General features: G+C 43.7%; 2 protein-coding genes across 12 annotated transcripts in view; one reads left to right on the top strand and one right to left on the bottom strand.

Annotated features, from left to right (window-relative positions):
* The first annotated feature begins 859 nt into the window (after window positions 1–859).
* Window positions 860–22,114, top strand: RNF34 (ring finger protein 34). 2 transcript variants are annotated; one of them, XM_022598084.3, is made up of 9 exons: window positions 860–971; window positions 9,572–9,790; window positions 11,236–11,643; window positions 13,083–13,187; window positions 13,448–13,649; window positions 15,679–17,424; window positions 17,877–18,858; window positions 19,314–19,460; window positions 20,613–22,110. In XM_022598084.3, the coding sequence occupies exons 1-6, from the start codon at window positions 966–968 to the stop codon at window positions 15,867–15,869; spliced, it is 1,131 nt and encodes a 376-aa protein (XP_022453792.1). In that variant the 5' UTR covers window positions 860–965; the 3' UTR covers window positions 15,870–17,424; window positions 17,877–18,858; window positions 19,314–19,460; window positions 20,613–22,110. The 2 variants fall into 2 exon arrangements, with proteins under 2 accessions (XP_022453792.1, XP_022453791.1); XM_022598083.3 differs by having other exon boundaries at window positions 15,679–18,858; window positions 20,613–22,114.
* The window catches only part of KDM2B (lysine demethylase 2B), a 122,395-nt gene continuing 117,627 nt past the window's right edge, over window positions 19,528–24,295 (bottom strand). For all 10 annotated transcript variants that reach the window (XM_089894454.1, XM_089894462.1, XM_089894463.1 and 7 more), the window contains one exon: window positions 19,528–21,072. In XM_089894454.1, the coding sequence (XP_089750580.1) occupies window positions 20,891–21,072 (182 nt within the window). In that variant the 3' untranslated portion in view covers window positions 19,528–20,890. The remainder of the gene's footprint in view (window positions 21,073–24,295) is intronic.

The following is a 24,295-nucleotide window of genomic DNA, read 5'->3' as shown; positions in this document are numbered from 1 at the left end:
GAACAGTCAGGTCCTCATGAGACGTGAATTGACATCTTCATATCTCTTTCTCTACTTAAATATTTAAGTACTGGTTGAGTTAAGAGAGGAGAGGAAGAAGTATCGGAAAACCAACGGAGTGTCATCAGGTCAGCCTGAAGAAATCGATACTTTAATTTACAAACTAATTTTCTCTGTCCAAATAAAGTCAACTCCAAGGGCTCACCCTAATTCTCTCACCGTGCTAGGATTTGGTTATTTTGTTATGTCGCTCTAAAAGAGCAGCTGGGATTTGAGAACCGTTGGTTCTTCAAGTGTTTTCAATAAAACGTTTTTTAAAGCCGCGTCCTTGCGTGCGCAGCTGCCACTGCTTACTGGACCCTCCAGAGAGGAGACCTGAGGTCATTATCGACTGTGAGAGGCGTGAACGTCTGGGGAGGAAATCCGAGGCCCTGCTTTGACCGCTATAACAAAAAAGTTCCAACCAACCGGCGTTTTCAAATTTACCACGCCCCTTCCCGCCCTCATCTCCAGGGGAACTTGACCACCCAGCCCTAAACCCAGATCCCTGCTGCAGTTTCCTGCAGGGTACGCTGACTCCAAGTTCAGCGATCCAGCGGAGAAAACCACGGAGAAAACCGCCCGGAGACTCCCGCCACGCCCAGACCCGCCCATCTCTGCTTGGGGCGGAATGGATTCTTTCTCGGCCTTCCAGGCTGCGACGGAGGCCCCGCCCCATTCCCGCCACTTCATTGGCTTTGGTGACCGGCCCCCCGAGTGTCAGCTCCGGATTGGCCGAGTCGGCCGCCGCTCGGCGCTCTTCCCGGGGGCGCGCGGCGGGCGTCACCACGCCCCTTACGTCTGGACGCTGGGTCGCCTCGGGAGCCTCAGTATCGCCGCCCAGAAGGAAGGAAGGTGGTTGTGGTAGGTGCTGCTATGGTGCTGAATTTCTCGACAGAGCCGACCCAGAAGCGGCGGTCGCGGCCATGAAGGTGAGGGGCCGGTGGAGCCGGGCAGTCCCTCCTCTCCTCTCCTATCCGGCTAGTGCGCCCGAAGTGCCTTCCTTACGCCTCAGCGGTTACCCTCCCGGCACCTCGGAGAGCTCCGCGGAGGGGGTCCCCCGCCGGGTTCTGGGGCCCTGACCCGCAGGGCGGATGTCGTGGGCTCCCGGGCGTTTCCAACTCCCACAGCGCCTCCGTCAGCGAGCCCGAGGACGGGGGAGAGCCCGGGCCCGCCCTGCACTCACGCCTGGTGGGCCCCTCTCCGCGCTGGGCCCTGTCCGCGTCCTCGGGGGCCGGAGGCAGACCCCCTGGTGCTCGCCTCACCCTCCGTGCCTTTGCCCACAGCGTGCCTTCTCCCGCCCCGAGTCCTTGAACTAACCCAAATGTTGGGAGCACCACGGGACTGTCGCAGGACGGAAACTGCAGGACGAAGGGAAAAGGGGTTGTGCGGGGAGTCGTGAGGCTGGGGCCCGGCTAACTGGTTAGAAATGTCTCGGGGCGGGGATCCCACCCTGAAGGATCTGTTTGCAGGCTTAACACAGGGGCCCTGACCTAGAGCTCTTAGCAAACCCGTTGTGTCTCCATCGCCGCTAGGTACGCAGCAAGTAATTTGACAGCTTGAGTCTTCACGGTGGGTGTGAGAGCGTGGGAGCATCACTGAGTGAGAAGTTTAAGCAAGAGGGGGGAGGGGGGAGGTTCTGGCCTACTTTTGGGAGCTGATTCTCTCAACTTGATCGCTGAGAGTTCTAAAGAGCTCTGGGTACAACAATCAATTCACGTATTGATTCAAACCAAGTGGGATGAGTCATAAGGTGATACTCTTTCAGACATCGTTGATTTCATTAATCTTAGTGAAGAGGTGTGATTGGCGTGGGTAAGAAAAATAACAGAGTGAACTGCTAGCTAAACCTCTACCCTCACAAAGCCCCAGGAAGATATTTTGTTGAGCATTTCCTATGTGTTAGCTAAGAGGGATATATCATGCGTAGAAGTAATTCAAAATACAATCCCACCCTTTAGGAGTTTGCCAACCAAAAGAGAAGAGACATTCTCAAGAAACCACATCATGAGGCAGAATTTGATGTAAGGTATCAAAAAAATGCAAAACCCTCAGGAGCAAGAAAGGATTTTTTCTGGCTCTAGGAAGCAAGGAAGATTTTTGGAATAGGTAACTTCCGAACTGGGTGTTAAAGTATGAGGATATTCAAAGAGCTTATTTTTTAACTTCCCAGTTCAGCTATAAAATATTTCAACTTAGAATACCTATTATCTAAAACTAGCTTTCTTTCCTGAAAACCATCAATCATTCCGCTGTGTGTTAAGATCCAAAAACAAGTAAGGGATCTTTATACATAATGCCTCAAAGAATGTCAGTACCTTTATTAGTAAATATTAAATTTGTGACCTATCAAGAAACAAGGTGTAGAAGGAGAGAATTAAGGGCAAGTACAGTGTTGAAATTTTTTCAGAAGTGCTTTTGAATTTAGGTGGAGGATACTGCTTTCTGAGTTGAAATTTTAGAAACAAAGTTGGATGGGATTTGAAAATATAAAAAGGTATATTTTATGAAACAAAATGCAGACCTAAATAGACATCAGTCTGAACAAGATGACAGTTATGAAGATACTGCTTTTCATTTAAGTTTTCGTGAAAACTGGATTCACAAAATTTAGGATTGGGGCTATTTATTAACTTTGTTTCATATTGAAATTGTCTAATTTTGTGGTATCTATAGATTCTGGGCAGGGGCATTAATTCCTGATGGATGTCATGGAATTCTAACATGTGAATGTTCATCTAAGCAAGTATTAAATTAAAATTTCAGTGGAATTAAAATTAATTTAAAAGCCAAGCAATCAGATAAGTACATCTTCACACAAACCCAGGACCAGGAGCTGATTTTAGTACATGTGTAGAATGGGTATTTACTTTCTTCCTTTAATTTTTTTGTCTTTTTTTGTTATTGTTTAGAAACTGTTGTTTTGAAATAGGTTTGTCTCAAAGATTCAAGTAACCATTTTACCTTAGAGTAGCATCTAATTAACTTCCTATAAGGGATTTAAAAAAATCCAAATTAGTGTCTTATGTTAATTTGATTTAATCTCCTTCCTGTTTTCCCATATTTATATTGATCTCACCCTTAATTGTACTAATCATGTTCGTTCTTCCAAGCTCAAAACAAGACATCAAGACGAAAGTAATCTGTTTAATGTAATTTCCTTTTCCTTTTTTTTTTTTCTCTTTTCTCTGAAAGGTGGGGGAGTGGTGCTAAGGGTCAAGTATACAGTTTTGTTTTTTAATTTTATTTACTTATTTTTGGCTGCGTTGGGTCTTTGTTGCTGTGCTCAGGCTTTCTCTAGTTGCGGCGAGCAGGGGCTCTTCTTTGCTGCAGCACGTGGGCTTCAGTAGTTGTGGCACATGGGCTCAGTAGTTGTGACTTGCGGGCTTAGTTGTTCCGCGGTATGTGGGATCTTCCCAGACCGTGGATCGAACCCGTGTCCCTTGCATTGGCAGACGGATTCTTAACCCCTGTGACACCAGGGAAGTCCCAAGTATACTGTGTTAAGAAAAGAAAACAAAACCCAAACATGAAGAAGATAACATTTATGATCTCCAGAACACGTTATTTGTAAAAATCAATCAATTTGGCCAAATGTCTTACCTAAAAATATTACATTATTAAGATCAGCATTTGTTTTTGCATCCTGCTTAATGTCCAAATGGTATGAGAGAAAGAACTTGGATGTAGAATTTCCTCCTTTGTGGTATATAGCCTGGTATTTAATCATTAAGATCGCAGAGTTCCTGGTGTATTGTATTTCAGTTGAAGCAACAGTTTCAGTAAGAAATTCTTTCCCTTTTTAAGGAACTGTCCCTCCAGTGGCTCTAAATAGGGTAAAGATTTTTGCTTATTATCTTAATGGTTTCTTCTGGTTTGCTTTAATTTCTGTAGGGAAGTTTAACCTAATTGAAATTTAAACTGTAAAACTTACTCTCTTATATCACTGGTACTGAGATTTGAAACATCTTTTCATATTGTTTAACATAAGGACATTGAGTTTTAGCAAACTGAAGGTTGTTCAGAGTTTAAAGACAAAGCTTGTGGTGATTGAGTTCTCTGAAGAAGCTTCCACTGGTGGAAGAACTGAATCCCTGCCTGGTCCTTGTAGCTTCTTACAGCATCCAAGAAAATTAATGTTCTTGAAATTGAAACTTCTAGGTTTATCCTTAAAATAACTGTGTAAAATATTACCATATTTAATTTAGAGTTGAGGCAAGCAACTCTTAGAAGGTGGCATTATGATTACTGCTGTTTACCTAGTTTAATCAAAAGCAAATGATTTAGACTATGACCATTTAGTTTTTTGCTGTTTTCAAACCCATCAACTTCCCCACTCCCCCTTCTCTCTCTCTCTCTCTCTCTCTCTCTCTCTCTCTCTCTCTCTCTCCTCTCTCCTCCCTCTCCTCCCCCTCCTCCCCCTCCTCCCCCTCCGTCCCTCCCTCTCTGGCTGTCATTTAATCTTCATGGAAATCACTACAGCTTTTCTTGGTCTTCATTCTAGTTTGCCTGGCTACTATTACATTTGGTGGAATAATTAAAAGGGATCACATCCTGATGTAGTTTAGAATAGGATTCAAAGTTTGTAGTAAACTTTTTGTTAATTCTGTAAGTTGAGCATTTTGGACGTCTCCCCGCCCCAACCCCCAGATATTCTAGAAAGCACATTAGATCTCACACAGACACGCACACGCACAATCAAAGACAGCTGAACCTTGAGCCATTTGAAAACTGGCACTTTGCCAAAAAGAAGGCTGGGCTATTGCTCTTGCAAAGAAAGAACACATTCCCTCTTGCTTTTGTTGACTGAAATGATGATTCAGAATGGGCCTGTATTGTGTGAATCTGACTGAGGAACCCAAGAGAGTGCTGAAAAAATTGGTGGTCTGCTATTGTGGAAACAAGTGTCACAGCACTGGAAACTGTCAGTCCCACTCTCCTGCACTGTTTACAGTTGTGGATCACAGTCCCCTCCCCTCCTCTGTACTCCTACAGAGGGGAGGGAATTTCTAATTCATTCTTTAGGAAGGAACAAGAGGAACTTTTATGTTGGTGATTTTAGCAAAGGAGCTGAACATACTTGCCTCAGTACTTTTCTGACACCTTCTCAGATTTATCTTCCTGTGGGTAGGGAAGGGACTCTGGTCAACTAGATGGTAAGCTGCTGTTGGTCAGCTGTGCTGGTGGCTGGGTGGCATGTTATCCAGACCAGTTGGCTGCAGAGCTAAAGTCATGTTCTCCAATTGGTGTTACCAGTAAAAAAGCAAATATTTAAATTTCTGTTTGTCTTATTTCTTTACTCAGTTTTAAAATGGGAGTGAGAAAAAAATGTAGTGTTATTGGCTCCCTAAAATCTTGGTGCACTGTCTTTGAAAAAAAACATGAGAACTGGCATTGGACACTAGAATAACATGAAGAGATCTAGGTGTCTGGGGCAGTCCAAACAGGAGGCTTTACAATTTAATTTCTTACTGTGGGCCATATAAGTTTTTAATATGAGATCTGGTTCTTAATTGATGCCAGGCAGGCCATGGTTCCATGGCTAATCTACTCAGGAGCAATTTTAGTCTAACAGGATGTTTAGGAAAGGGATTAGGTTTACCAAGAAAAAGTCATTTATTTTCAGTAGTCATTGATGGCTAGAAAGTCAACTAGAAACACAGCTAAATTCTCTGAACTAGGAGTTTTGTATCAGACGTAAGTAGATGGTTGCCTTATTCGGTTATTCTCTATGTTGTTTTTGATGGTCCATATTCATGGTCAAGAGAGGAAATGTAACCATCCTTCTCACCTCTTGGATTCATGTGGTTTAGTCTGTAGAGTCCTGCTGTCAACCATGGTCCCAAGTAGGGTTTAGAATTGTTAGTCACATAAGCCCAGATCATAGCAGAGATCCAGACTTTGGCTTTATTCGTGGAAAGGTAGTAGTTCGGAAAATATGCTTCGATCTTACTATCAAAAGGTGAGCAGAGTGTGAATAAAAGAAAAATAACGGAATGCAGGCTGATTAAACTGGCGGAAGATCTTAGAGGATAGGGACGACGGAAGTAGAGAGAACATGAACTTGGGTCTCTAAAGCTTTTAAGGGGAGGGTTCAAAAAGGGGAAGCTTTTTGGTTATGACCCTACCAGGTACGGTAACTGGGCTCTAAGGAAATATAACAAAGACAGAGAGTCAAGAGCTCAGAGAATAAATTCATGTTCACCTCCCCGCCCCTTTCCCAAGAGCACACGTTCAATGAACTGTTGGGAAAACGCTCTCTTAAATTGTTCCCTAATTGCTTTTGTAGATTCTGTCACTTGAAAAATGGGACTGTTATATCAAGTATTAACAGAAATTTGGACAGATTTGAGAGGAGAAAGGTCAGGATAGGACACTTCAAGCATTATTAGGGCAAGGTAATAGTCCTTAGATAGGGATCCCTGTGCCCTGAGGGGACACGCAGAAGAAATTCAGGCAATTAGGACTTTAAGGGAAAGTACAAGAAGATGAAACATACTAACGGGAGGCAGGGAGATGGACCCTAAGTTTGGAAGATTCATCTTTTGGGTGGATTCTTCAACTTGGAGGTGAAGAAGGACAAAAATAGTTTGCCAAATGGCTTTTTGACAGACCCAGGAATCACTGTCTTTCTCCCAGTATTAGAGAGTTCACCCAAGAAAATATGTAGAGGAATAAGTTAGGAAGTAAGAAATCTGGGCCAAAAAGCAAAGAGCAAATAAAATGAAGGAGGGCACCAAATTTCAGCTTAACTTCCAGGCTGATATGTGGTAAAGGAAAGGAACTGATTGGGGACTTCCCTGGCGGTCTAGTGGTTAAGATTCCGAGCTTCCACTGCAGGAAGGTTCGATCCCTGGTCGGGGAACTAAAACATGCGCGTGTGGTGCAGCCAAAAACATTAAAAAAAAAAAAGTTTTTTTTTAAAAAGGAAAGGAACTGATTTAAGAATCAGATTAAATTGTTAAAAACTCAGCTGAGGCCTTCTGAGCTAATCCTTTCTGAAAGGATTAGGGGAAACCAGAGGGGAAAAGGAAACACTAGAGGCAAATCCCACTACTTGGGGATGGGGGTGTGAAGGGGCGGTACCTACACAGGTAGTGAGGAGCACGTGGCAGAGATGTTGGTCCTAGAACTCTAGAGGCACAGGCTTCAGAATTAACCACAGCCCCTTCCATTTGGGAATCTGAGTGACTCTCCAGCTGAAATGATGTAGGCAGAAAGGAGAAATCCCCTAGACCGAGCAGGTGTTAACCTTTTAACCTTGACTGTACATTCACATCACATAGGGAATTAAAAAAAATTCTGAGGCCCAGGTTGTACCCCAGACCTGTTAAATCAGAATCTTGGGGCTGCGACTCAGGCACCAGTATTTTTTAAGGCTCTCCTGGTGAGTCCAACCACTGTCTTTCTTTCTTTCTTTTTTTTCCGGGTGCGTTGCGTCTCCGTTGCTGCGCGTGGGCTTTCTCTAGTTGTGGTGAGCAGGGGCTACTCTTCATTGAGGTGCACAGCCTTCTCATTGTGGTGGCTTCTCTTGTTGCAGAGCACGGGCTGTAGGTGCACAGGCTTCAGTAGTTGTGGCTCGCAGGCTCTAGAGTGCAGGCTCAGTAGTTGTGGCGCACGGGCTTAGTTGCTCTGCGGCATGTGAGATCTTCCCGGACCAGGGCTCGAACCCGTGTCCCCTGCATTGGCAGGCAGATTCTTTTTTTTCTTTTTCTTTTATTTATTTATTTATTTTTGGCTGCGTTGGGTCTTCATTTCTGTGCGCGGGCTCTCTCTAGTTGCGGCAAGCGGGGGCTACTCTGTTGCGGTGCGTGGGCTTCTCATTGCCGTGGCTTCTCTTGTTGTGGAGCATGGGCTCTAGGCGCGCGGGCTTCAGTAGTTGTGGTGCGCCAGCTCTAGAGCGCAGGCTCAGTAGTTGTGGCGCACGGGCTCTAGAGCGCAGGCTCAGTAGTTGTGGCACACAGGCTTAGTTGCTCCGCGGAATGTGGGATCTTCCTGAACCACGGCTCGAACCCGTGTCCCCTGCATTGGCAGGCGGATTCTTAGCCACTGCGCCGCCAGGGAAGTCCCATTATTACTGTTTTTTGATGTGGACCATCTCCAAAGTCTTTACTGAATTTGCTACAACATTGCCCCTGTTTCATGCCTTGGTCCCTTGGCCACAAAGCATGTGGGATCCCAGTTCCCCAGCCATGAATCTAACCTGCACCCCCCACACTGGAAGGCGAAGTCTCAACCACTGGACCGCCAGGGAAGTCCCTCCAAATAGCCTTTTAAGGTTGTTTAAAAAAAAGTTTTTTTTAAGAGCTCATTGGACAAGCAGTAAATGTTTGACAGAATTAGATAATAAAATAAATGGAACAGTGCCTTTGTTATGCCCTTTTAACTAATAAGACCTCACCTACCTGGACTTCCATTACTTATCACATTATCTAGAGTCTAGAATATGCATAAGTAGTAGGACAAGGGGCAAAAGCTCATTGGTTCCAAACAGTGTAGCTTTATATTTTAAGCATGGGAAAATGCCTTGAGCCCTCACTGAAAATGTATTTTTATATACACTTCTAACAAGCTTGGTTATCAGGTTTCTGAATGCAGTAAAAAAGGAGAGACAGGTTGCTAGAGGTTGATATAGTGATAGCAGTGGTGATTCACAGAAAGGGAAGAGATGAGAGGAAAAAACATAAAAGGCAGCATATTAGTTTCAAGCCACTTAGTGGAGTGGCAAATAGCCCTTACACCTCAAAACGTCATTATGATTATCAAGTCATCAGAAATTGTGTTCAGTATTCTCAGTTTGCTTTTTAAAAATATTTTCCTTAATGTTAATATATTCCTTGTAAAGGTTTGGAAAGCAGGGGAAAACAAATTATACGAGATATACATGAAAACCTAGAGAGCACTTCAATTGGCATTTTGATGTTTTCCTAGTCATTGTTAAAAAATCAAAAAAGTTTTCACATGCCATAGTTTATTATGCCTAGATACAAATGAGAGGACAGAAGTTTAATGAAATTAAGTAATTAGAATTTATATTCTTTCTGCTAAATGATAGCTGGGAAAATCTGCCTCAGCCTATAGAACGGTGCTGTAGTCACCAGTCTAAGGTTGCCAGATAGAATACAAGACACTCAGTTAAATTTGAATTTCAGATAAACAGTGAACAGCTTTTTTTGGTGTAAGCATATCCCAAATATTGCACAGCACTTACTTCCATCTAGTCATTTTTCTTCTGTGTGCATGCACGTGTATCTCTAAGCATATGTTTTTTGTTGTTGTTTTACGAAATTGGGTTCATATTGTATCTTCTCCTTTGTTAACAATATATCATGAGTATCCCCAAAGCCAAATATTCTTTGTAAATACCAGAATATTATCCACTTCCCAATAGCTTAAAATTTTGATGCTTAAAAGAATAATTTCGAAATTATTTAGGGCAAACGTGCCTCTCCAGAATGGCATTCCCCGAGAATCCCAGAGAGCCCAGGTTCCAATCAGCTTTAAACTGGTGCCTATTTTCGTTCCTTTCCAGGCGGGTGCCACGTCTATGTGGGCTTCGTGCTGTGGGCTGCTGAATGAAGTCATGGGGACTGGAGCTGTCAGGGGCCAACAGTCAGGATTTGCAGGAGGCACTGGTCCATTCAGATTTACACCGAGCTCTGATTTTACCACTTACCCACCAGCACCTACAGAAGGGCCTAATATAGTTTGCAAAGCCTGTGGACTTTCATTTTCAGTCTTTAGAAAGAAGGTGAGTTGGATGAAATGTTACACACAAAAAAACACATGTATCAGAATTCTTGATTGTATGTTATTTTGAATACTAATGAATATTCATTTCTTCTTATACAAATATCAAAAAGTCCTAATAACCATTTCCCATTTAGAAAAGTACTGAGTTGCAGAGACTGTATCACTGCTCAGGTTTTCTGACTAGACATTGTTACTTCTCATGTTGCTCAGCCATTCTTTCTCCTGGACTCTGACCTGTTCATACACTTTGATTCTTATGTTCTGAAGCAAGAGATTTAATTAGTCTGCAGTTTTGTTCAGAGAAGATTTACTATAACTTTGATCTCAAGTTTCAAAAAATGTATCCCCACCCACATTAACTCAAGTGAAGAAATGAGTATATTAACATTAGCTACTGTTTAAAGATTCAACATGCAAAATAACAGCTAAAACCGTTGTTTTCTTTAGGACAGAAAGTTGTTCTTTCTGAGAACCATCATATTGCTGGGCCATCTCTCAGGCTTGTCAATCCAGTCCTTTGAAATACTTAACAAACAAGGTGTTAGCTTGTGGGAACAATGCCCCAAGCAGAAATGACCACATCTTCATGTCTTCTTTTAAGTTTTGCTTGTGGAATGGCTTTGATTGTGATTAAGGCTCTAGGGTACAGATTACTGTATAAGTGGGGTCCTCTGTTTGCTTGGATTGACCTTGAGAGATCAGTTGCCTTTCTCTTTCCCTCTCTGTGTTAGGCTTTTCCCCCTTCTCTTTTTTTTTTTTTTAAATTTTTGGTGGCATTGGGTCTTCATTGCTGCGCGTGGGCTTTCTCTACTTGTGGCGAGTGGAGGCCGCTCTGTTGTGGTGCGTGGGCTTCTCATTGCAGAGCACAGGTTCTAGGTGTGCAGGCTTCAGTAGCTGTGGCTCGTGGGCTCTAGAGCGCAGGCTCAGTAGTTGTGGCACACGGGCTTAGTTGCTTCATGTCATGTGGGATCCTCCCGGACCCGGGCTCGAACCCATGTCCCCTGCACTGGCAGGCCGATTCTTAGCCACTGCGCCACCAGGGAAGCCTGCAGTCCCCCTTCTCTTTAAATGGGGAAATTTTCACATAGGCAAAGAGCAGGAAGAGAGTTTGTGGTCATGCTTTCTGCTCCATGTGGTTCAAGTCAGCTCTGTTTTGCTAATTACGTTTGCCTGAAGGGGTGGAAAGGTTTTAATTCATTAACACAAGAGTATGTTTTTCTTAAAGGTCTGTATTTGAACTTCTGTGAATCTAAATTGCCTCAGCAGTGACTGTTTTGATTTTCACCACTTTTAGAACACGAAAACGCCCATGGGTCTGGTGCCATGGGGGACTTCATAAGAACTAAAATTTAATTTTAATAGAAGGCAAAAGGAAAACTAGTCCTTTCACAATGGCTTGTATCTGGCTCTCATTAAATGCTTCTTTCCTATCTGTTTCTTCAGCATGTATGTTGTGACTGCAAGAAAGACTTTTGCTCCGTTTGTTCGATCTTACAAGAAAATCTCCGTAGATGTTCCACTTGTCACTTATTACAAGAGACAGCCTTTCAGCGCCCTCAGTTAATGAGACTGAAAGTGAAGGATCTACGGCAGTATCTCATTCTTAGAAACATACCGATCGATACCTGTCGAGAGAAAGAAGACTTGGTAGATCTGGTACTGTGTCACCGTGGGCTGGGCTCTGAGGACAACCTGGACACGAGCAGTCTGAATTCCTCAAGGTCCCAGACTTCTAGCTTTTTTACACATTCATTTTTTTCAAACTATACAGCCCCACCTGCTACCATGTCTTCCTTTCAGGGAGAGCTTATGGGTGGAGACCGGACCTTAGGATCTGGAGTACTGGCACAGGTACGAGGGTGTAATTACCCTGAGGGCCTGACATGTCGTCTGCTTTTGGCCAATATGGAGGGGGCTTTAGGGCTGAAGACTCCTTGCTGAGCCGGGGTTCCATGTGCTGCTGAACTCTGCACTTGCAGGCTCTCCTGATGTGAGGCTCCAAGCTCAGATGCTGCCTGAAGGGCCCAAAAAGAGCTCATCAGTCTCTTAACCTTAGTTACCTCAGTTTCCCTATCTTATATAGTTAAATACTAGCTGTCGAAATAATGACTGTCACATGTAGCATATAAACATTTGCAGGACTATTTGTATGTCAGTGACCATGGAAACTATAAGTTAACCTAATGCCCAGTTGCCTTGCTACCGTAAAATTGTTCTAATTTAGATATTGGGAAACAGCCATCTGAATTAGTGACAGGATATGGTTATTTACTCATTTCAAAGAAACGCCAGTGCAGAATGTTGTCCCAGTGAGGTCCTTGGGCATACTAATTGAATAACATGCGAAGTCTTGTAATTAATACTCAATTTGTATATATGAATGATTCTAAAATGCTGAAAGAATTGTTTTGAACATTCATTTCCACATTTAATTTTCTCCTCTGAGGAAAGAGGTTAGCAGCAGAGGGAAATGTGGTCTAGCTGCTTTCTAAAGAGTCATCAATTAGATAAGCCCAAGCTAGGAGTTTCATTATTTTCCCAAATGGCAGCTGGCATAATTATGATGCAAAGGTAAGACACATCTGACTTTTGTGTCACTTTTGGGTATATGACACCACTTGGGAGATGTGGGTCTTTGGATGATACAATATAGTGTTTGTGAACTGGTGGGGTAGAATACTTGAAATTGGGCATTGTCCTAGGCTTTCTGTTCTCCTTAAAGAAAAGAGTGTCTGATTGTTGAGGAATTTCTGAAAACTAGAAATAGCATCAACCATCAGTGAATTAGTCTAGAAAGCATTGTTTGGAATTAGAATGTCTAAGCATGAGGTAGTAGGATTGAGATCTTTGAAATCAAATACCCTTGACACTAGGGCTGATCTTAGAGCTTTAGTTTCTACCTGTATCTTAGAGGCTCCAGTTAAACCAGCCAGGCCCAGGTCCTTTGCTAAGGACACAGTGCAATTCCATACGCTTTTGGCTTTGACATTCTGTGATGGGACCTTCTTAACTCCTGGGGAGTTAACACTATGGTTAGATTTTAAAAATTCACACACACATAGGAATTTGACTTTTGAGATAACTATGGAAGGTAAATTGTTTATCGAATCATGTGGTGCCCAACTCTTTGGGAGAGGCAGCAGCACTCAGGATCCTAGGAAGGTGTGGAGTATGCCAGGTATTAGAGTCATTCTTGGGGAGGATCTATTGGAAGGGTTTTCTCCAGTGATAAATATGGGTTGGTACCATTAGGAAAATGATTCCTGACCTAATATGTATCATGTGTGTAGGTGCGAAGTGAAATAGCCTCAGCAAACACAGAAGATGATGAAGAAGATGACGATGATGACGACGATGACGACGATGACGAGGATGAAGAAAACTTGGAGGAGCGGGTGAGACGGCCTACAAAATTTGGTTTCCCTGACATGTCACCTTGGTAGGCAGGGAAAATGCCCATGTGGACTGTCGCTAGATTAGCACAGGATGTTTCTTTTGGTTTGAATGCAGCACAATACATAAAACACTTCAAGAACTGGTGAGAAGTCTGGGGAGAATCTCCAGGGCCAGTGATGACTGTAGGATGAAGGCAGCATGCTGTTTTCCTTGCTGGATTTGCAGGAACAGAGGTAATGGACACACTCTGTGATTTCAGACATCTGGCCTCGCTAAGAAGAGAGTGAGAGCTTCTCTGTCTGACCTGTCAAGCCTTGAAGACGTGGAAGGGATGAGCGTGCGCCAGCTCAAGGAAATCCTGGCTCGGAATTTTGTCAACTATTCTGGCTGTTGTGAAAAATGGGAGCTAGTAGAGAAAGTAAACCGGTTATACAAAGAGAATGAAGAAAATCAAAAGTCATGTAGGTTTATTTTTCCTTTGTTTCCCTGTAGTAGCTTTCTTTAGGCCTTTAAAAACTGGCCTGTTTCTGTCAGTTAAGTCCACTTTATTTTTGAGAAACCTATGTATCCTTTTATTGAGTGTGAATTAGTTATATAAACCTGTTTCTAGATCTGTTAAGCAGTAAGTTCATTATGTGATGTTGGCTTTGAGATCACCATTGCCAATGAGTTAGATAATCTTTTGTTCAGTCTGGTTTTTCTGGTCATAATTTGTTAGAACTCTAATGAAATTCCTTGTATCTAAGAAAGGCTTGTTTTCTCACTAACCTGTCTGGCAGGCCAGTACTTAGGATTTAAAAGCTACAATTGAGATAATCAAACAGTGGGGGGAAAAAATTCCCTAGAGCCAGGATGTTAAGTAGTTCTTAACATCAAGTATCAGTAGGTTTCTTTGTAAGTCACGAAAAGCTAAGGTTAAGAACTTCTGAACTATTTATTGATGGAGCATGGAGCAGAAATCTTCAGCTGGTAACAGGGCCAAGCCACAGAGCATTTATAGGCAAGAAAAAAGAATTCAGTGGTGTGTTCAGACTGACAAATATTATGTTCTTATCTAGAAAGTCCTCCCATCATTAACGTGCGTCATCTTGAGTTTTTTTCTTTAAAACCTGGTTATAATACAGCATTTGTTGATAAACAGGTTTATGCCCAGAATATGCAGATAGTATTTTGGCACACCTATTTCTTTTCTTTTTTTTTCTTCAATATATTTATTTATTTTTGGCTGCGTTGGGTCTTTGTTGCTGTGCACGGGCTTTCTCTAGTTGTGGAGAGCGGGGGCTACTCTTCGTTGCGGTGTGCGGGCTTCTCACCGTGGTGGCTTCTCTTGTTGTGGAGCACGGGCTGTAGGTACGTGGGCTTCAGTAGTTGTGGCTCGTGGGCTCTAGAGCACAGGCTCAGTAGTTGTGGCACATGGGCTTAGTTGCTCCGAGGCATGTGGGATCTTCCTGGACCAGGGCTCAAACCCGTGTCCCCTGCATTGGCAGGCGGATTCTTAACCACTGTGCCACCAGGGAAGTCCCACACCTACTTCAAAGATGATGCAACAGTTAGCAGATACAGGCATCTTAATCATTGGAGCCTACAGAGGCTCATCTGTTATCTTATTCATGGATCCTTTCTCCCCACTTTCCAGTAATGGTATGGACCATGAACTAGGACCCCAGATGACAAGATTCTCTTGACACAACAGTGTTTATTTCCTTAAATTCAGGGACTATTCGCTTTTCAAGCTTGAATTCCTGTTTGGTTCTTTCTAACCTTCTTCATGATTCACATTAATCCCTTCTGTGACGTATACAAAGGGAAGCCTCACTGTCCATAGCTCTATGGCCAACTCTCAGGCTGCAATGAACTTTGTAAACTCATTCTGAACCTTTCTTATTCAGAATCAGAATGTCCCATGCCTTTTGAGTTAAACAGACTCCCAGCAGTACCATCGTAGCCAGAAACACAGATGAATTTTGAGATGCTTCCAAGGCTCAGGGGGTGCCGTCCCTCAACTACAGGCTACTTGATGTATGACTCTATAGCTTTCCCGTCGGTGTAGAAATAAAGCTCCTCCTCCTACTAGGATGAGGCTCTGGAGCCTGTGACTTTCCCAAGGCCACACAGTTGGGCTGGAAATTCGAATCGTGTTCTGACTCTGAGGCCCGTGTAGGACAGCCTACGGCTTCTTCATTTTTATTTATAGAAGCAAGCTATCACAAAAACCTTGTATTATATACAGATGTAAAATAGAATTAAATAGGGGCGGGGGTGGGAAAAAAAGAATAAATAGCTAACATGTGTTAGGCACTTCATCCCTGGTCCTAAGCTAAGTAAGTATTTCTCACTTACTCTTCACAAAACCCTATGAGGTGTAATTATTGCCATTTCTAGTGGAAGGAACCGATGTGCCAAGAAGCAGGGACTATTTCTCTTACAGTGGGGTCACTCTGGGTCACTCAGAGGCCGTGCCCGCAGCCCCAGCTCTCTGTTGCCTTTCAGATGGCGAGCGGCTGCAGCTGCAGGACGAGGAGGACGACAGCCTGTGCCGGATCTGCATGGACGCCATCATCGACTGTGTCCTGCTCGAGTGCGGGCACATGGTCACCTGCACTAAGTGCGGCAAGCGCATGAGCGAGTGTCCCATCTGCCGGCAGTATGTGGTGCGCGCCGTGCACGTGTTCAAGTCCTGAAGCCGAGGACCCCCCAGGCTCGATCCCAGACGTTTCAGTGCACAGAAGGGACTGGAAACTTCCTGTTCAAAATCTGAAGCTATTTTTAAAAATTATTTTCACGACTAACCGGGGACAGGAGAGATTCATCCTAAGTTGCAGCAACGCTGGTCCATGCTGTGTGCCTGTCAGCTGGAGGACTGGCTCAGCTTCCCAGTTTCTGCTGGGCTTCTTCACACATCTCTGATTACTAATCGCCGAAGTCAGACTGCTTATGGCATCAGCTACTGTTCTCTTTGGAGGACATTTATCTTGTTCTCTTATTTCTCCTTCATCCTATTTTTAACTTAAACTACTCAGATGTTTGAAACTTCTGCTCTCTTTGGATGAGGTCACTGTCTGCAAATGGCCGACATGGTATACGCTGAACAGGGGCACCTCTGAATGTTCATTTTATTAGTCATGTATATTTTAAATGCTACTATTTGATGAATGTAATTTTCCACATTGTTGCTATTTCTGCATTTAAACGTAATTGGGAACAACTGACATTCTATAGTCAACTGCCAGGACCTGAGACTAAACATGTCCATTTTTGTTCAGGTACAGCTTTTTATAGCGAGGGCTGCATCTAGCTTCCTTCATTAGAGAAGTGTGTGCGTTAAATTCTTTATTAACGTGTAATCAGTTTACACTGTTTTATATATTGAAAGTGTATTTTCAGTGCTACCCACGAGCTAGTCTGAACTTTAGGAATAAAATTAGGTTTTAAAAAATGCTTTTGTTTACATTTGTCCTGGCCAGTTCCTAATTCACTTCGGTGCAGCATGAATGGGTGTCCAGGCCTGGTCTAGTACATTCTTCATGAGAGAAAGGAGCACCTTCAAAGATGTTGTACCTGTCTACCTTGGCTGCTAATTTACCAGTAAATTTAACTACATATTTGCCACATACTGTGACCAGGTATTGTGCCAGGTGCTTTATGGTTACCTCCAGCATTCTGAAATAGATATTGCCTCACATCACAGATGGGGAACTTGATCTCTGAGAAGTTAAAGAACTTGTCGAAAATCTCACAGTTAAAAAGTCACCATAGGGAATTCCCTGGCGGTCCAGTGGTTAGGACTCTGCGCTCTCACTGCTGAGGGCACTGGTTCAATCCCTGGTCAGGGAACTAAGATCCCATAAGCCATGTGGGGCAGCCAAAAAAAAAAAGTCACCACATCAGAATTTGAACCTAGCTCTGATGACAGTGTTTTTTTCTTACCTCTTCTAATACCACAACTGAGAAACCTGAGACATTAGCTTATGCTAAAAGGTTCTTGGGACATTAATGATCTGAAATCTCTTTTCTTTTAGGTCCAGCTCTAATCAGGGTGGTTTTTTGGTTTAGTTGAGACCAAATGTGGATTCATTCCCATGGCTTGTGGGCAGGTATGTTTTTAGGAAACTATGTAACTTCTTGGCTGAGTCCTGTGGGTTTTTTATCTTTTGACTCTGCAGTGTTTAACACATGCCTTCAGGTGCTCAGGATCCAGAAGTCAATCAACAAGACCTGAAACTTACAGCAAAGGAGGTAAACAGTCTTGCCCCTCTGTGCTTAAGGCAGTAAGTTTGGCTAGCTGTGAAAAAAAAGTTGCCTTTCTACGTTTTCTGGTTTTGAGTGTCAGAGCATGTAAATCAAAGCCTTGTGGATATTCTGAATACCCTTCTCCTGTGCTTGCCTGAAGAGCCCAGGGTGGGTATTAGCTACAATTCAGATGGACAGTAAAAGCTCAGCCCCTGCTAAAGCCTTAGGAGCACTTAGTCTGTACTTCTCCTGAGACGGTGAACTCCAGAAGTTCAACTTTCCCCACAAATCCCTAATTTGGTGGAGAGAAGTCTTCAAATCCAGGCCAGTGGGTGATGGTAAACACACTGAAATAGAAGCTGAGCAGCAGGTGTTGGGGTATCTTAAATTAGAAAATTGAGATTTATTTGCTCATAGTCTCAGAACAGCTTGTTTACTGTTTCTTTTTGGACTTATAGTTTCAGGTGCTTGTTTCAGCAATGAACAAAAACTCTCAACGGTGGATCTTCTTAAGTAGCATTTTGAAATAACCTTGGCTCAGTGAGAAGCCAACAAATTTTTAGCCTAATAGGCTCGACACTTGGAATAACTGAATTGCAAGGGACTAACTTATCTGGCAGAGGGCAAACATTCCTCCCTGGAATCTGCATTTTCTAGCTGCATGCCATGCATCTTTAATTTTTTGAATAGGTCATCTATCATATGGATAAAATTCTGGAAGTTCACAATGGAATGCAATGACGTCTCTTTGTCCTTGTCCTCACAGAATGGAAGGATGTCATTCCATGTTTTGGATGGGCCGTGGTGCCTGCCTTTGTAAAGGCCAGGATGCCTAGAGGAAGGAGGGTTATGGCCTCTCCTCTTTCCTGGGTTAAGAAGTTATGATCCTCTTACAAGAAGTGGTCCCTCTGGTTTATGGTCCTTCCATTACTTCATCAGATACAGTGTATGGGCTCAGAGCAGCTGTTTGCAGGCACCTAGCTTGGCCTGGCCTCATCTAAAGCTCATTTTTGAAGGAATGAGTCTGTTCGAGACTGTACTGGGGTATAATCTTAACTGGATTGTTCAGTACACTTGGGGGAAGGTCATCTGTGACCAGTGCACTGCCTTGGCCGTCTCAAGCCTAGAGAGATGCTGTCCTTACTCTGTGGTGTGTCCTTATGGAAACTCCAGCTGCTCAGCCCTGGCAGCCCTTCCTTCACCTCCTCTCTTGGCTGACCTGTGTGCTCCTGGAAACATTACAGGGCACGGAGGGCCCTCTAATGCTGAGATTCCACTTGAAAACCACCGTCCTCCTTCAACGGTTCCCAAGGGAGAAGATGCCTTTATTGGACATGAGGGTGACTCTTACTCGGAGGCTCACAGCACTCAGGCCGCCAAGAAGACTGCAACTTGACCTCTTGTGTGGGTGCTCCACGATGAACGATCAGGCTTGCAAAGGTAAGCCACGTTTTTATAAATAAACCACAGAGTGTTAAACTAATCTTAACTTCTGTTAAAGTTTAGTTTTAACTCTGCGTCTCCTGAGTTAAATTCTGGGGTGCAACAGCTTCAGATGTCTCCAATTTGAGTCAGAAAGTATCTCTGGATTTAAATTAATAGGCGGTGGCACAGACTAGATGAGATGTAAAACCATTTCGCCGTGGCAAAAAAAAAAAAGGATGGGGGGCAGGGGCAGTAAGAAACTACCACAGCAGGAAAGGCTAGTCCCATGAGTCCCAAGTCTGATGTTGCTGTTGATGACTGAGGAAGGAAGCTGGGTTATCTTCATTTTCAGATGACTAGAGCAGTTGTTCCAGTATAAAAATCCTGTGATCTAAAGTCTACTTCTCACTGGTTTCTATGTCTGCCACCTGGGGAAGTTATCGCCTAACCAGGTGCCTCCACCACCCCAGCCCCAGGTTACCAGTGCAGGATGTGGCCTCCTTGAGTTGCGTCCAGTGGAAGCTGAGGAAATGAACCCCTGTCCCCCTTTGGCAGTGGAAATGCCAAGTGGCTGTGGAAGTTATTTTATACGGGTGTGGTCAGCAGCACCCAAACAGGTAAGCCACCCTGCCTCTTAAGGCAGTTCGTACCTAATTCTTACACATGGACACTGGTGTAGCACAGTTCTTTCCCGTTACCTTTATTAGCTACAAACAGCAAGATCTCTTTCTGAAGACGGAAAAAACACGTACCAAGGGGCTGCCACATTTCTCAGATGAGTAAGAAATTATACCTTGTTTGGCTTCAAAACAGTATATACACTGGCGTTGAGACTACTGCCTCTGGACTTCCTAGTCAAATTTCTAGTCCACCCCTAGAACAGAAACAGAAACCCTCCAAGTCCAAGAGTGTTTTTTTTTTTTGTACAATTGTTTATACAAATTCAACAAAGGTAAAACCGCATCAGGGAAGGTCTAGGAAAACACCACCTTACAACAATGGCACTTATGAATGCATAACTTTACAACTAGGAAACAGCCATGTTATAAACCTTAAACGAGAATTCAACTCACACTTCAAAGGAGAGAAAAAAGGAAAAGAAAGGCTATGTTGGATCATTTATTCAACTTCTTGACTCACTGTATAAATTAGATCTATGTAGAGTACAAGAGCTCATATGCGGGAGCAAACCCCTCCTGAGTTCAAAGGCTGAAGTCTGAATTTTAAAATTTTGAGAAAAAGGTGAATTCTATACAGAGGAAATTTAGCAAAGTGTCTCACTTTGACTATAATTTATACATATCCACAACATGCTTATGTAACTTCTTGACATACAAAGCAGGCTCTCAACTTCCAGTTAGACATGCTTTTAACTGGAAGGTCTTAGCCTGTTTTGCCAGATCTGGGCACGTGTGTAGATGGAGTCGTATGACGTACAGGTTAAGTTCTCTCCTACCTGAAGGAAACCAGGAAAGTTGGCAATCTCAAAACAATAAAAACACTGGTATGCATTCAAACCTTGCATAAATAACTTTTGAACAATTTGTACAAAAATAGTTCTGCATAATGTAAGATGTAACAAAACCAAACAAACAAACATGTCAAGACGGCAGCTGTGGTGTGTGGTCCATTTTATGTTGACACCAAAAACCCCAAAGTTGCCAGGAATAAGGTGTCCAAAACAAAAAACACCACCACCAAAAAAAAAATTCCTAAGCTCATGCTTCCAGTAAGAGAATTTCTCCCAAGTCCATCCTCCTCTCCGACAGGAATGTCTTCTTGGTAAAGGCTGCCTTAGAAATGGTCCAGAAAGCAGTGCAGTTTTGATTCAGAAAGACCAAAGGAAAGCGCCTGACTCACTCAACCCCAAAACGGTGGCGGACTGGCTTCTCCCTCAGCGAGACTTGCAAAATGGAATCGTTCTGTGGTCTGTTGTTCCAAGTTCCAAATTGAAAATAAAAGCCCTAGTTTTTGTAAAGTCTTTTTCCCTCCCCTGCCGCGCGTCCCCTCCCCTCACCCACCCCATATGTACATACTTGTCCATGGACTAACTCAGTTTTTGCAGGAGTTTTTCTTCCACTTGCCCGAACTGGACACTAACAGACATTTCGGCTATGAACTGCTCACAGCCTTCCTTGGTAACTTGCTTGCAGTACCTCAGGTCAATATGACAGATATTCCCACACCGTTTGAAGAAGGACAGGCACTGGTCAGTGACCTTATTGCAGTCTGCAGGGAAGAGGACACACGGTGAGGTGGAGGAAGCGTGCAGCCGAGGGCCCTCCCCAACCCCCAGGCACTCAGCAACAGAGTAGCAACTGCCCTTGCTGGAAAGCTCTCTTCAAATGCAGAATGGTTTCATCTACCACTTACAGAAGTTTCATATATGCTTGAAAAGCATCCACACATTCCAAGTGAAACTGCTTAGACTCTTACCCCATGGCTGCCCCTTATATGTATATATTCTCACATCAGTACGTCCTGTCTATGTTGTTTTATAAAGATAGGATCACACAATACATGAAAATAGCTTGCTTTTCACTTCTACTCTACTGCTGAGAAACACCTCTCTGCAGGTTCTTGTGCGCGGTCTGCCTATTCCCAGGGGAGAAGTGCTGGGGGAGTGAGGACACCTGTAAGGTCATCCTGGGATCCTCCCACTCCCCTGGGCACCAGCCCTTTAGACAGAGGCCCCGTGTGCTTGCCCGCCCTCCGTGGGACGTTTGCCTCAAACCTATGCAGGAGACCAATGTGCTAGAAGGGGCCGGAAAGATTCTGTCCAGGGAGCAAAACCAGAATTCAGAACCCTCCACTGCGCCCTCACCGGTAGATGTGCTCTTCAACCGAGTAATTCTCTCAATTTGGACTTTGCTTCTGTAGCACTGTTTTCTTTTAGAACTGAATCCTCAGTCAACGGGCTGCAACGCCAGCTAGCATCCAACTGAGGCTGAGTCCGCACCCTGAGCCCAATGATTCCTTCATCTCAGTGGTATGTTAAGCTGGAGACCTTTCCTCATCATCACTAACATTGGCTGTGTGGGGATATTATGGATAGGCCCATGATGGGTTAAACAAAGTCTGTTTAAGAGTGAAAAATAGATGTCCGATGAAAGGACAATCTGGGTTAAGAATTACAAACCTCAAACAATGTGGCCTATACCTCACAACAAAATAAATTCTAGACAGATCAAAGAATTAAATTTTTTAAAATGATACGGAAAAGAAGTAAAAATATCTGCTTGCAGATGACATGACCTTAATGCGGTAACTCTAAGGAGTCCACACCCCCCCACACCCCCCCCCACACACACCACACCCACACATACACCCCCCCCACACCACACCCACCCACACCCACCACCCACCCCCCCACACCACACCCCCCCCCCCACCACACCCACCCACACACACCCCCCACACACACCACACCCACACATACACCCACCCCCCCACACCACACCCACCCCCCCCACACACCACACCCACACCCACCCCCCCACACATACACCCACCCCCCCACACCACACCCACCCCCCCACCACACCCACACATACACCCACCCCCCCCACACCACACCCACCCACACCCACCCCCCCACACACACCACACCCACACATACACCCACCCCCCCACACACACCACACCCACACACACCACACCCACACATACACCCACCCCCCCACACCACACCCACCCCCACCACACCCACACATACACCCACCCCCCCACACCACACCCACCCACACCCACCCACACCCACCCCCCACACACACCACACCCACACATACACCCACCCCACCACACCCACCCACACCCCCCCACCACACCCCACACACCCACACCCCACACCCCCCCACACACCCCCACACATACACCCCACCCCACTCCCCCCACACACACCCCTAATTCAGCAAAACTGCAGGATATAAAATGCACACAAATTAGCATTTCTATACACTAACAATGAAGAATCTGAAAGAAAATCACGAAAATTTCATTTACAATAGCATCAAAAAGAAAACATTTAGTAATAAATTTAACGAAGAAAGTGAGACTTGTACACTGAAAACTAAAAAACAACGCTGAAAGAAATTAAAAGATTTAAATGGAAAGACAGCCGATGTTCACAGATTAGAAAACTTAATATTATTAAAATGCCAGTATTACCCCAAAGCAGTCTACAGACTCAATGAAATTGCTATAAAATACCAAAAGCGGTTTTTTTTGTAGAAAAAGAAAAATGCATCTTAAGAATCATGTAGAAATTTAAGGGACCCTGAACTGCCAACGCAACCTTGAAAAAGAGAAAGTCAGAGGACTTGCACTTCCTGATTTCAATACTACAAAGCCACAGCATGTGTTACTGGCATAAGGACAAACATATACACCAATGGAACAGAACTGAGAGCCCCAAAAATAAACCCTTAAATGGTCAAATGATTTTTGACGAGATGCCAAAACAATTCAGTGGGCGAAAAGACAGACTTTTCAACAAATGGTGCTGGGAAAACTGGATATCAACATGCAACAGGATGAAGCTAGACCACCCTCCCCCATCACACCATATACAAAAATTAAGATTATTCAAAGACTTAACATAAGAGCTAAAACTATGAAACTCTTAGAAGAAAACATGGGAAATCTTCATGACCTTGGATTTGTCGATGGTTTCTTAAACACGACACCAAAAGCACAGGCCACAAAAGGGAAAAGACTGAACTTCATCAAAATTAAAAACTTTTGTACAAAGGACACTATCAAGAGAGTGAAAAAACAACACAGAGAATGGGAGAAAATATTTGCAAGTCATGTATCTGTTAAGGAATTAATATCCAGAATATATAAAGAAATCCTACAATTCAACAACACCACAAACAACCTGATTAAAAAATGGGCAAAAGACGGGAATAGATATTTGTTCAAAGAAGATACACAAATGGTAAATAAGCAAACGAAAAGATGCTTAGTATCACAAATCATTAAGGAAATGCAAGTCAAGACCCCACTGAGATCTTCATATGCATTAGCATGGTTTTCGCTTAAACAAACAAAAAGCCCCAAACCCCAGAAAATGTTAGTAAGGATGTGGAGAAGTTGGAACCCTTTGCACTGCTAGTAGGAATGTAAAACAGTGCAGCTGCTCTGTGAAACAATATAGTAGTTTCTCAAAAAAAAGTAAACACAGAATTACCATGTGATTCAGCCAGTCCATTTCTGGTTATATACCCAAAGAACAATGAATTTATACACCCATGTTCACAGCAGCATTACTGACAATAGCCAAAAGACAGAAGCAACCCAAGTGTCCATTAGCAGATGAATGGATAAATAAAATGTGGTGTATATATAATAAACCAGTCCTACTGTATGGTTCCACTTATGTGAGGTACCTAGAAGAGTCAAATTCAGGAACAGACAGTAGAATGGTGGTTGCTGAGGGCAGGAGAGGAAA

The sequence above is a fragment of the Delphinapterus leucas genome, chromosome 14, assembly GCF_059928025.1.
Source record: "Delphinapterus leucas isolate spDelLeu-1000000601 "Yukka" chromosome 14, BTC_Dleu_Yukka2, whole genome shotgun sequence".
NCBI lineage: Eukaryota > Metazoa > Chordata > Mammalia > Artiodactyla > Monodontidae > Delphinapterus > Delphinapterus leucas.
Note: the sequence above shows the minus strand (reverse complement) of the source record. Positions and strands in the feature narration are given on the sequence as shown.

Excerpts from the sequence above, each read along its gene's own strand:
- RNF34 (XM_022598083.3), top strand. Across the intron at positions 13,188-13,447 it reads AAGAAAACTTGGAGGAGCGG|ACATCTGGCCTCGCTAAGAA; the intron begins GTGAGACGGCCT and ends CTGTGATTTCAG. Across the intron at positions 13,650-15,678 it reads TGAAGAAAATCAAAAGTCAT|ATGGCGAGCGGCTGCAGCTG; the intron begins GTAGGTTTATTT and ends GTTGCCTTTCAG.